Source organism: Vanessa cardui, chromosome 14 (genome assembly GCF_905220365.1).
Source record: "Vanessa cardui chromosome 14, ilVanCard2.1, whole genome shotgun sequence".
Classification (NCBI taxonomy): domain Eukaryota; kingdom Metazoa; phylum Arthropoda; class Insecta; order Lepidoptera; family Nymphalidae; genus Vanessa; species Vanessa cardui.
In genome coordinates this window covers 2,709,475-2,722,965 of record NC_061136.1, presented here as the reverse complement: position 1 = coordinate 2,722,965, position 13,491 = coordinate 2,709,475, and the positions used below count along the sequence as shown (strand labels likewise).

General features: G+C 40.1%; 1 protein-coding gene across 3 annotated transcripts in view; it reads right to left on the bottom strand.

Moving 5' to 3' along the window:
• The window catches only part of LOC124535313 (TELO2-interacting protein 1 homolog), a 14,343-nt gene extending 852 nt beyond the window's left edge, over positions 1-13,491 (bottom strand). Inside the window, exons 1-15 of one of the 3 annotated variants that reach the window (XM_047111496.1) lie at positions 13,133-13,491; positions 12,843-12,985; positions 12,051-12,225; positions 11,758-11,950; positions 10,710-10,851; positions 7,185-7,353; positions 6,258-6,466; positions 5,853-6,041; positions 4,230-4,433; positions 3,827-3,997; positions 2,652-2,876; positions 1,823-1,965; positions 1,546-1,641; positions 1,154-1,466; positions 282-805 (exon numbers count right to left, since the gene is read on the bottom strand). In XM_047111496.1, coding sequence (XP_046967452.1) covers positions 282-805; positions 1,154-1,466; positions 1,546-1,641; positions 1,823-1,965; positions 2,652-2,876; positions 3,827-3,997; positions 4,230-4,433; positions 5,853-6,041; positions 6,258-6,466; positions 7,185-7,353; positions 10,710-10,851; positions 11,758-11,950; positions 12,051-12,225; positions 12,843-12,985; positions 13,133-13,323 — 3,087 coding nt within the window. In that variant the 5' untranslated portion in view covers positions 13,324-13,491. Of the gene's footprint in view, positions 1-281; positions 806-1,153; positions 1,467-1,545; positions 1,642-1,822; positions 1,966-2,651; positions 2,877-3,826; positions 3,998-4,229; positions 4,434-5,852; positions 6,042-6,257; positions 6,467-7,184; positions 7,354-7,911; positions 8,198-10,709; positions 10,852-11,757; positions 11,951-12,050; positions 12,226-12,842; positions 12,986-13,132 lie in introns of those variants that run through there. The other 2 variants (XM_047111497.1, XM_047111498.1) reach the window with 2 other exon arrangements.

Sequence of the window (13,491 nt, the reverse complement as noted above, 5' to 3'; positions counted from 1 at the left end):
TTTTCGTGGTAGCGCGCAGGCGAGTGTTGCCGCCGGAAGAGACATAGCGGGTATTACGGTTTTTTTGGAGTGTTCCACCGCTCTAAGTTTGTGTGTGTTCACATACTCTTTAAGCGGTTCACATACTCTTTGAGCGGTTCACATAACACACTTCAAATGGCAGAAATGTGAAAAAGCATTTTTGTAAGTGAGATAAACAAAAAAAGAGTATTTCTTGGTATTATACAACTATATAGTATACGTAAAGTTTAAGGTTCTCGAAAAAGTCAACCGCAAGTTACCTGCAAGGGCTTCGGTTGATTCTTCGACAAATATATTTGAGCGCAAGACATGGCGTCATCTAGATTCTCCCCGTCCAGCATCAGATCAATCACAAAGTTCGACATGGAGGTGAGGATGGCCACCTGCAGGTAGTACGCCTGCGAGATGCGGTAGGCGGAGCCGGTGTCCTTGAGGTGGCTGTCGTTGGCGGCGCGGCGCAGGTAGCGGTAGAGGTGCGGCAGCGCGTCGCGCACGGCGCGCGCGCGCAGGAAGTCGCGCGCCAGCGCCGACAGCGCCAGCAGCACCGGCAGCGCCGCGCGCAGCTCGGGCGCCGCGCCGCCGCGCACGCGCGCCGCCAGCGCCGGCCACAGCGCGTGCGCCAGCGGCAGCAGCGCGTGCGGCCGCGCGCGCAGCGCCGCCAGCCCGCCCGCCAGCACGCGCAGCGCCTGCAGCGCCGTGCCGCGCGCCGAGCCCACGAAGTGCACGCACCGCTTGAGGATCGTCACCGTCACCTGGATGTGCGGCGGGTCCACCTCGCTGCCGTCTGGAATATTAAATAATTTCTCGGTGGTAGGGTTTTGTGCGAGCCCGTCTGGGTAGGTACCACCCACTCATCAGTTATTCTACCGCCAAACAACAGTACTCAGTATTGTTGTGTTCCGGTCTGAAGGGTGAGTGAGCCAGTGTAACTACAGGCACAAGGGACATAACATCTTAGTTCCCAAGGTTGGTGGCACATTGACGATGTAAGGAATAGTTAATAATTCTTACAGCGTTAATGTCTATGAGCGATGGTGACCACTTACCATCAGGTGGCCCATATGCTCGTCCGCCAACGTCTATTGATCCGAGCCAATAGTAAGTAGTCAAGACTGTAAAATAATTGCCGTACATTCGACGGTGTCGTCGTAGTCCAAAACCTCCTCCTCCCTTCTCTTCAAGTCCTCCTTGTACATCTCCTCGACGCTCCGGCCGGCCTGCGCCTCGAACTCCTCCGTATTCATCAATCTCTCCACTTCCTCGGTATTGTTTGCGAAGTCTATGGTCTCCTTTATGACGTCAATTTCCATATCGCCCCCTTGAACCGTCTGAGGTGTCGTCTCGTCAGGAAACCATTTTCGAATGCATTTTATGAATGTTTCGAAAACTTGTAGATATGAGGACAGATAGCTCTCATAGTATTTATCACAGCTCTGTACGAGAACCTACAATTAAATAATTAAAATAAATATTAAGTGGCCCATTGAATACAAGTTATAAGATAAAAGTGTGAATATAACGTACGTCCTCAACGATTCCATACAGACAGTCCAGTATGCTTTCGTCGCTGTACTCCATCACGACCGTGAGTATTTGCAGCGCCGACTCGGTATTCCACGCCTGTACAAACAATCATTCTATTATATTACATTATATAAGTCTCTGTTGACTTTGAGATCACCACTCATACATACTCATACCACTCAAACCACAATAGAAATAAAGAAAAATAAACAAGTGAAAAGTGGTAACACTTGTTTGGTTGTAAGGGGGAGGGCGTGAAATTTTGACAATAGTTTACCCTTTTGAGCCGGGAAGTGATTTGACTCGTGAAATAATCCGCATTTTCAGCAATCAGATCCGCAACCTTGTCGTGGTCGAAGGCGAAAGCGACGCTGTTGATGGCCATCAAACCAGCTTCGTGTAGGTATTGATACTGGCTGCCTGAAATATTACAAATATCATATAACAGAGAATACAAGGACATGTATATGGCCAAATGGCGACATTTTTTTAATGCTTTTTCCCTTACAACATCTCCAGCCTCAACTCCAATAAAAGTGACATTTACCTGAATGTAAAAAAATACATATCGATCTAATTACTTATATAGATGCATTAGCAGACTGAAAATTTCTAGGGAAATGAATGTCTTGTACACTGCATAAGTGCAAATTATTTATTCAGTTTTAATGTTGGTACAACTGAAGAATATAAATAAATAAATAAATATGAGACAACATCACATACATTACTCTGATCCCAATGTAAGTTGCTGAAGCACTTGTGTTATGGAAATCAGAAGTAACGACGGTACCACAAACACCCAGACCCAAGACAACATAGAAAACTAATGGTAATCTACATCGATTCGGCCGGGAATCGAACCCGGGACCTCAGAGTGGCGTACCCATGAAAACCGGTGTACACACCACTCGACCACGGAGGTCGTCGATATTTGCTTAGATATGGATATATTCTCATAACATAAAAGCACCTACCAAATGTACCATCAGCATTTACAGATATAGCATCAAATATATCTGAGGTATCTATAAAACTGAGGTTTTAAGGAATTTTGTTGAAGAATAACATAAAGTTACTTAAATGAAGTATATTTTATGACATACCCACTCGTTCCAGTATCAGACACAATGTCTTCAGCAAATATGGTTGATAGTCCCGTTTGAGTCGCCTTGCCATGAGTCCCAGGCCCTCAGTCACGAGACAGCAGAAGGCCATGTTCCGTTGCGCCTCCGCGAGAGAAGCACACGTGTTAGGATCCACGTGCTTGATTCGCGGTTGAGAGAGGCTTATATCTGTGTAGCGAATTTCTGTTGCTCCTTCGTAGAGACCTATAAGTTATTTATAGAGGTGATATTGCTGTACAGAGCAAAAATACTAAGAATATTAAAGCAACACCATTTGTGTACACTAAAAATAATAACGAATCAAGAATTGTACCCTGCGGCACACCTATATTCAGTACAGACTTATTATATTTTTTTTAGTATAGGCGTATTATTATGTATTCCCGATGTAAGTTTGTATGTCACCACAAATGTTATAAAGCAGCCAGTAAAGCAATATGATAATGATTGTATCGTTTCCTCCCGGGGACAAAATAAATGATGGTCTGAACATGCAGTTCAGTACTGCAATGCAGGTCTGCTTGTAAGTCACATAATTTGCGGTATGGTTACGACTATAAGATTATTATATTATTCTAAGGTATGTATTTTATATAAAGCAGTTAACTATTCATAATTATGACCGATGATAATGGCTTATTCATTTTTTTAAAATATTGTTTAGGTGGGTGGTCTAATCTAATAGTATAGTATAGTACAACACAAATTAGATGTAGCATCGAAAATTGAAATGGAATGAAAATAAAACCGATTACTGCCGATTTACACAACCAATAGAAATACCTCCCTATCGCGCCATTCGACGCTATTCGTCGCTATAGATTCACGCGTCAGAGAAAGCAAGTGCAGGTGCGTCAAATTGACGAATATATTAGGTCATATGATATTACAGGTTATTACGTTTGTGTAAAGACCATATTCACATGAAAAATAAAAATTGAAAATTTGGGATAGCGTACTAAATTCGGATGTGATCGGTTTTACGAATTTTGCCGATGCTACATCTATCTTGTGTCGTACTATAACTAGTAACACTATAAATATGAGTATATTTGTGTGTTACGTTTTCAAGTATAAACACAGTTAGTGCAGAGAAGGACATAGGCTATCTAACACCCCCTCTCTATTGGCAGTAGTATTGGCAAGTCACGCACCCGGCACGCTGTCCTTGGTCCAGGCGCGCGGGTTGTACACGTCGGCGTCGAGCGTGTCGTCGGGCTCGAGCGGCTCGTCTGCGCTGCCCACCTCCAGCGGCTGGTACCACACGTCCTCCTCCGTGTACGCCGCTATGATGCGTTTCGCCAAGTTGGGAGACGAGTTTGGGGCTGAGGAAATAACAATCAGTAAGCCAGTTTGTTTTTAAAGCTGTGAAACTCCTTTTTCGTTATGAGAATATGGTTTGAGGTTTTTTATGTGATACTTCCATTGATCTTAAGATAGTTCGGATGGATAGAAAAATTTCTTCTTTACGCGTCGAATGCTCCATAACTTTGAAAACTTTGTCAATTGATTATTTTTTATTGAAATTTATAGCTAACACATTTTCAAAATGCTTACCTGAACCGACGAAATTTATGACATAGACGAGCTCGCATGTTCGTCTCTCGTGGAAAAGTTCCAAGAGTCTGTCGAGGAATAGCTCGGCACATTCTGCCTCGCCTAGCTTCTGGCAAACCTCCTGAAGCTTCAATTCACACTCCCGTGTATCCAAATGTCGCAAGCGACGCCACGGACCATCCAAGGGAACAGGAGCGGATATATCTATAACAAAATATTATTTATTTTAATCCTTTGCTTTAACCACATTTACAGAAATATTTTCATAATAGAGAACTTAATTCAATTGAATCATTATATCATGACCACCAAATACATATCTTACAGGTCGTACGAGCAGGTCGCGTCGCGAGTGGTGCGAGGCGGTGCCGGGTACGGGTACGGGTACGGGTACGGGTACGGGTACGTACCGCGCGTGGAGTGTCGCACGAGCAGGTCGTGTCGCGAGTGGTGCGAGGCGGTGCCGGGTACGGGTACGGGTACGGGTACGGGTACGTACCGCGCGTGGAGTGTCGCACGAGCAGGTCGTGTCGCGAGTGGTGCGAGGCGGTGCCGGGTACGGGTACGGGTACGGGTACGGGTACGTACCGCGCGTGGAGTGTCGCACGAGCAGGTCGTGTCGCGAGTGGTGCGAGGCGGTGCCGGGTACGGGTACGGGTACGGGTACGGGTACGGGTACGGGTACGGGTACGGGTACGGGTACGTACCGCGCGTGGAGTGTCGCACGAGCAGGTCGTGTCGCGAGTGGTGCGAGGCGGTGCCGGGTACGGGTACGGGTACGGGTACGGGTACGTACCGCGCGTGGAGTGTCGCACGAGCAGGTCGTGTCGCGAGTGGTGCGAGGCGGTGCCGGGTACGGGTACGGGTACGGGTACGGGTACGGGTACGGGTACGGGTACGGGTACGGGTACGGGTACGTACCGCGCGTGGAGTGTCGCACGAGCAGGTCGTGTCGCGAGTGGTGCGAGGCGGTGCCGGGTACGGGTACGGGTACGGGTACGGGTACGGGTACGGGTACGGGTACGGGTACGGGTACGGGTACGTACCGCGCGTGGAGTGTCGCACGAGCAGGTCGTGTCGCGAGTGGTGCGAGGCGGTGCCGGGTACGGGTACGGGTACGGGTACGGGTACGGGTACGGGTACGGGTACGGGTACGGGTACGGGTACGGGTACGGGTACGTACCGCGCGTGGAGTGTCGCACGAGCAGGTCGTGTCGCGAGTGGTGCGAGGCGGTGCCGGGTACGGGTACGGGTACGGGTACGGGTACGGGTACGGGTACGGGTACGGGTACGGGTACGGGTACGGGTACGGGTACGTACCGCGCGTGGAGTGTCGCACGAGCAGGTCGTGTCGCGAGTGGTGCGAGGCGGTGCCGGGTACGGGTACGGGTACGGGTACGGGTACGTACCGCGCGTGGAGTGTCGCACGAGCAGGTCGTGTCGCGCGGGGTGCGAGGCGGCGCCGGGTACGGGTACGGGTACGGGTACGGGTACGGGTACGGGTACGGGTACGGGTACGGGTACGGGTACGGGTACGGGTACGTACCGCGCGTGGAGTGTCGCACGAGCAGGTCGTGTCGCGAGTGGTGCGAGGCGGTGCCGGGTACGGGTACGGGTACGTACCGCGCGTGGAGTGTCGCACGAGCAGGTCGTGTCGCGAGTGGTGCGAGGCGGCACACAGCAGCGCGTCACACAGCCGGTCGTAGCCGTCGCTGGCGCAGAGCGCGCCCGTCAGTCGCTGCGGTCGGCCGCCGCAAAGAACCCGCAGATAGCCCTCCAGTAGATACAGCGCAGACAGCTTCCTGTTCGAATCTAAGACGAGATAATTTGATGTTAGCACAAGATAATGAAGATTAGGATTCAAACCGTAGCAGACGTAAGTTCGAACGAAGTTAATTGTAATCTGTCATAATAAATTAATAGTACAAAAATGTCGTGAATATTTTTTTCACTTCTCACCATCAAGATGGGTTTAGGTAAAGTAGCTCTAATCTACTTTATGAGAAAAATAAATCTTTACGAACGTACCTATGTTATTCAATATCCTCGGCAAACAGTTGAGCGTCGTGAAAAAGTTCTCGCACATACTATCGATAGCCTCCATCTTGTTCGTTTCAGACTGGGAGCTGAAGAACGAGTTGATGGCGTTAGAGGCGTATTCCGACACTTCCTTGTACGGGTCGTTTGACAACGATATTAAAACGTCGAGCGCCATCGTTAAGGAGAGCTGCATTGTTCTAAAACAGAACAAATACATTTTAGTACGGATAGAAAAACAATTACAATTTTTTATTTATTCTATTTGTACAGTCAGATTAAGAAAACCTTTGTCACTTTTCAAATTCATTGCTTTATCAAGTCTTACGCTCTTAGTACCTTTTGAATCCAAACATCTAATAATTTCGACGCAATATGTCATTCTCGATCGGTAAAACAGATTATCGCTCATACTGAGCACATGAAAATAGACCTTAAGGTGACGAACCTTTTCTTACCCCGACTGTACATCTTAATATTTTGCTCTCTTTAGTTGTGTTTAAGTTGCAAATCGTAATTATTTATATAATAAATTCAATAAGGTATGTTCGCGGTTGAGAGTCTCGAGAGTCGAGATAGCTTAGTGGTTAGAACGCGTGCATCTTAACCGATGATTGAGCGTTCAAACCCAGGGAAGCACCGCTGTTTCATGTGCTTAATTTGTCTTTATAATTCATCTCGTGCTCAGCGGTAAAGGAAAACGTCATGAAGAAACCTGCATGTGACAAATTTCATAGAAATTCTGCCACATGTGTATTCCACCAACCCGCATTGGAACAGCGTAGTGGAATATGTTCCAAACCTTTAAATTTACAGGTTGTTGTTGTATGTTCGCGGTTTATTCTAGAATATAACGTACTAAATGGATTACATACATTGCAATTATTCAAAGCATCTCAGAATGTATATATCACTTACGAGCTACACTCAGAAACGATCCTGTAGCAGAGAACTGCGAGTTCCTTCCTGACTTTGTAGTGCTCGTGAGTGACGAGCGGCACCAGACTCTTCACCACCATCGTCAACTTATCACCTGCCATCGCGTACCACTCGGGTGTACGCTTTGGTATGTCTTTGGGTGCCAGTCCTGTAACAAATTAACAATAAACTAATCTCAAGTTCTATCTATCTATATTTAGATTATAGATAGATAGAACAGATAGAGCAGGATTATAGATATATTACAAGAATAAAATTATTGATCTTATCACAAAGACACTACGGGATTGTGAGGGTTATAAAAGTATATGTAATAGATTTAATGTTTGAAGATTTATTTGTTCCCGAATTAATCATTTTTGGTTTTCTATTATTAATCTAGTATTGGTTACGTTCTCAGCTGCATATTGAAACAAAAAATCCGAATTAATTTAATCACCGTTTCAATTAGTCATTTCGAAAAATGATCCCATTATTAAATATGTACTACCAAATATTTTATAAAAAATAAAAATTTTCAAAGCCGATTAACTATACCACTCTTATTATTTCATTTCTGACAAATTTTTAAAATTAAAATCGCCAAAAGACTTGAACGAATTTTTGTCAAACACTGTTATCCAAAGCTTAATGCTTTAAAAATAAGTAATTCCAATTCCAGAAATTTTTGTTTCCAAACGTTTCATACGAGTACTCTTCTTATTACCTGAGTTTTTAAACGTCGCTGAAGCTCTTTCTCCATTATCATCTCTATTTTGATTGCCATCTCTGGAGTTATTACCGTTATTGTAACGTTTATTCTTTGCCCTAGAGCCCTTGCCCCTATCCCGTTTATTAGGTACATTTGGCGATGTCGATTCCAGGTCTCTGCCGGATCTGATAAATTCAGCCAATGAATGGTAATCCCTTGATGCGATTATCGCACTTAACGTAACATCTCGTAAAATATCTGCAAAGGATTTATAACCTTTTTTCATTGGTCGATTCAAAAAAATCTACTTTTCTTAAGCCACCCCTGTCTGTGATTCATTACTTCTCACTTCTATCATAAAATTGTTTTTAGTTTCTGTGACAAAGGGTTTGTTTTTGACTTTTTTGTTCACTGACAGAGGCGTAACTTACTTAGTACTTAGTCTTCACTTCAATTTCAATTCTACATATTTCATTGATACTTAAATACAAGCGTCTGAACTTTCATTGTTTCGAATTATTTATGCACATATATCTCATGCAGCGATATAACAACAATGATAAATAAAACATCTCAATAAATACATAAATGAATTTAGAGGCGTAGAGAAAAATGAGGGACTAAAATTATAATCTGTATTAAATTTTTTAGTTTCCATAGATTACTAATTTTCTTTTACTTCATCTATCTATGTATATTTTACTGTATTTTTTTAATCTGTATTAGTAGTTAATATATCATATTGTATTATTCTTCGTTTCATTTGTTTTCCCATTAAGATTTCCAGTTCTGTTATATTTCGTCTGTGCCATATATTCTTTGGTTGTTTTCAAGGCAATACATTTCTGACTGTCCAAATATTCCATATTCGTGTATAAACATTTTCATCCGAGCTTATTCTTTTCTTACTAAATTTTTATAGTTATTTATCAAAGTATTAGTCCAATGTGTTGTGCCCAATGTTGGACAAATCAAATGATTGCCCAAAATTTGAACAACATTAAATAGTATTCCAATTTGCTTCTTTACTTATACCGAAGAAATATTTAAAGAGAGTATTTCGTATACTTTTAGGTGTAAGTCTATTGCCTCCTGCTTTTTTCTTCTTTTTATAGAAAGCTTTCTATCCCATTCTGGCATCATGCTGTTACAATAAGGGTATATATACAACTTTTAGATTGAGGGACAAGCATATACAAAAATATATCTTTTCCGGGTAGCAAAGTTAAATTTCTCTCCTTTCCTCTATTTTTTTATATATGCATGTATTATATCTATACATTTTCCTCTCGAATCACCCTGTTTATTGATAAAAACCGCATTAAAATCTGTTGCGTAGTTTAAAAATTCTAAGCGACCAGGCATTTTAACCACAAAATTCTGGCGAGTTTCTTTGACCAAATTCTTCCAGGTTTGAGTATTTGCATTTTTGAGTTCATGGCTGTCTTTATTTTAATTTGGACCGCGTTCTACAACTATTTGAATGCTTTAAATTTTTTTTACATAAAAAATCATTTTCAAATTATCGATTTATAAATATTAGAAGTGTCGTCAATATAATAGGCTATTTGACTGGTTTTTAAAATCCATTTTATATGATTTAGTAGAAGTTAAGGAACCCAGTAAAAGTTGTGTTTTTTTGTTTCTAGTACATATTTACCGAAAAGTATCATATTAAAAATTCCATATTTAAATAGCGCGCAAAAACGCTACTAGGACAATATGGCGCTGCAATGGGGTCGGTGACGTCACTTTCCTGTATTTTAATCTGCGGTACACATAGTAGAAAAGCAAAGTTTACAAGAAAATGACTTCATCATAAGCCCGACCAATCAGGAGCATTTTGTGTCACGTGACAAACGTTTGAAAAAATGCATATTTATGGATTTTTGAATAAATTATATATTATTTTCAACTTTCGTTAGTAAATAACAATTTTTAAATTCATAATATACCTACACTGATTAAAATAATTCACAATTTATTTATCGCATTGTCAAATACCCTATTAATAGATGATTATGACCTCAATACTTTTAAATTAGTTTGAAAAACGTGTGTTATTGTAAATCGTCCTTTGGTTTGTTTTGGCGATTTGGGTGGTTTTTATTACCTACCTTTAATTTTACTAAGTAGCTCCTCAGCTAACTAATTTATCGGCCTGTGTACACTATACTAGCTAGCCTAATTCTATTATGCGGGTATAGTTGTTATAATTCTTCTAATCTGTCCACTAAGCTTTATTCATATGTTTCGTAATTAATTTTTTTTTTAAATAATTAAATGTTTTAATAAGAAACAGATTCATATTGATTAACAGTCATTATTTTTTTTAATATGTATTTAAATAATGGTCTTATTAAATTTAAAAGCAAATTAAATGCAACATATAAAAGCTGAATACATTTAGTGTGTTTACGCAAATATTTTCTATAGACTATTCCAAACGAAAAAGTTATAATAATGACAAATAAACCTTTTTGTTAACATTGTGTCATTTGCTAACCTATCTGCTATATTGAGTATACTATGAGTTATAATTGTATACAACTTTATTTTATAAAAAAACCACTTCGATTTTACTGACACTGTTTTGATAACAGTTTCATTAAATAACAATATTATTAATCATTCAAACTCTCGACCAATGATATCACGTCATTGCATGTCAATTGATTATCTGTCTTTATTCACCATTTGGTTGGAATAGACTATACTCAAATATCAAAATATGTTTTGTTAACGGTACAAGCTAAGTACAGATAGAAAAACAACATATACTAACTACGATAAAATGCTTAAAAATGAATTACCCTTACTGCTTACATCTTTGTCTGTCATGGCCCTATCTGACAACATACTGACAAAGTCGTCGGCCGTTATGACTTCCTTCTTGGGCAAGTGTTTGTTGTGCATTGTTAGGCAGAGCACACGATGCGTTGCGTTTAGGGCCGCCTGGAAACAAAGGATACACAATCTATAATAAATATAATATAGCACTAGTTGTTTTGTTGATTAACAATTGGATATAAATAATATTAATTCAATTAAACACGAGGAAAATATATAAATACAAAAAAGTTTACTTTAACAAATGGTGTATGAATCGAAAAGTCGAGATGGCGCAGTGGTTAGAACGAGTGCATCTTAACCGATGATTGCGGGTTCAAACCCAGTCAAGCACCGCTGATTCATGTGCTTAATTTGTCTTTATAATTCATTTCATGCTCAGAGGTGAACGAAAACATCGTGAGGAAACCTGCATGTGACAAATTTCATAGAAATTCTTCCACATGTGTATTTCACCAACCCGCATTGGAACAGCGTGGTGGAATATGTTCCAAACCTTCTCGTCAAAGGGAGAGGAGGCCTTTAGCCCAGCAGTGAGAATTTACAGGCTGTTGTTGTTGTTGTTGTTGTATGAATAAGCTGCTTAAATTCGTAAATTATCTTAACCTAAGTAATTTTATTACATTAACAGTATGAGGAACACATAAATGGACATATACATAAATTCTGCTCTCCCCTGAAAGAAGGGAAGACACGAGCGGGGACTGGCACTTTTTTTTACTTTTTAACGAAAACGAAGGTACATTTGGAAAAACACATCTAGCAATATTAAAACAACCATGAAATGGTATCACTGTGGATTCTAAAAGAGTAGCAAGATATTAGTTGCTATCACTTTTTCTTTGTTCTGTTTTCATCCTTTTTTTCTTTTAGTTTTGGTAATACTAGCAAACTGGAATACATCAAGAACTATCGAAAAAAGTACATTTAGGCTTTGGATAAATATTAACCATGATATTTAAATTAAGCTATCAATACTGATTTAAATGGCAAACAGAATGAAGCAATTACCACAACAATAGCATGTCCGGGATTATCGGTACAAGTGGCCACATCCTGCAGAGCCGCCATCACTCCAGGCAAGATACATGACATCATATTAACAACAGCTGTCTCTAGCACCGGATCCGTTATATGACAATCTTTATCTGTGAGCTGTGGATGTGAAGCTGTGTGTGCACAAAGACAGTTTATAGCAGCCAATCTAAAATCAATTAAATTTGTATTATTTTAATATAAATACATGCGCTTCTTTATTTATATGCACTATAATAAAAAAATAACATGGTTACAGGTTACAATACCTTAAAACTCGAAGTTTTTCAAGTTTGGCCAAGTGAACGGATACAAATATGGCCTGGGCCAACATTGGTACCTGTGTTTGTACCAACTTGACCCTTGTAGGGTGATCCACGTTTAGCATTAGCATTGTTAAACACTGAATTACACTGAGTTTCAATTCCTCTGGTACATCGGCAACTACAACAAAAGAAAAAAAAATTGTATATTTAACAATTTTTTGTATAAAAACCATAAATATTAGAGAATTGAGAGGATGAGAGGATCACTATTAACATGATTTTGTTGGTGTATTTTAGTTAGATGAACTAGCAAATGGGCCAACTCGTTGCTTAGTAATTTTTCAAATAAGAACACAAAAAACTAAGTATTTTTAATTGTTAACAGTAGAATCTACGATGAGGGTGCTAAATGCTCCCAATTGGTATGTTTAAGTTTATTTACAAATATATTTGCAGTCCGATACTACTACTATAGCTCCTGCTAGTACTTTATAAATAAGAAAATTTATTGAAGTAAAATTCTGGGTAAGTACCCCCAATACCCAGTTTATCTAATGTACCAGCAAAACAAACATATTACGTGGGTAGGCTCAATTTTGTTTAGTTAAATGTTACTATCATACAAACACACACAAACAGGATCAACATTAACTGTGCGAAGAAAACTTTCACAATAATTATTTTTATATTCTTTATATAATAAAGTCAAATTCAGGATTACGGTCTTAATTGACATTAAATAACTATCATAATAATTAAAGATGAAACATTAATTAAAGTACAAAACAATCTTACTCATTCCCGGCTTGGGTTTTTCAAATACAAGACCAAGGAGTCCCATTTCAATTTTCATACACATTTCAAAACTAAATATTCGAACTCTCTGTAGCACAACCTTCATTCCATCTATTAAAAGTCTTTGTAATTCATACTTTCCTCTGTAAATGAACAATGTTTTATTACTCATTACAAGACCTACTTGTAGGGACGGAATAGAGATCAAAGAAGCAAAAATCTTTTGCTGTAATAGCAATCATATTATTATTGTTTTCAAATACATAGAAAAAAATCAATAATATACATACACGATCTCTTTAGACTGTATGTGAGTTATGAAAGGGAACAACATGTACTGTTGTAATTCCTGCAATAAATCCTTTTTCAATTCGCAAACCATTGCCGCGAATGTTGATACATGTTCTGGCGAGGGATTCACCATAATTAAGTCACATAGTGGTTTCATTCGGCTAAAAGCCTCTTTCATGTGGCCGTTCATCTTGCCGTTTAGGTTAAGACGCGTGAGTTAAACGTGTAACGCACTATGGAAATGTTTTAATTCATTTTTTAGATACTTAAATTTAAATCAGGAAAACAATAACCATTTTGAGAATTACTTGTTCATGTCGATTGTCAAAATGACAACTATTTATAAAATTAATATATG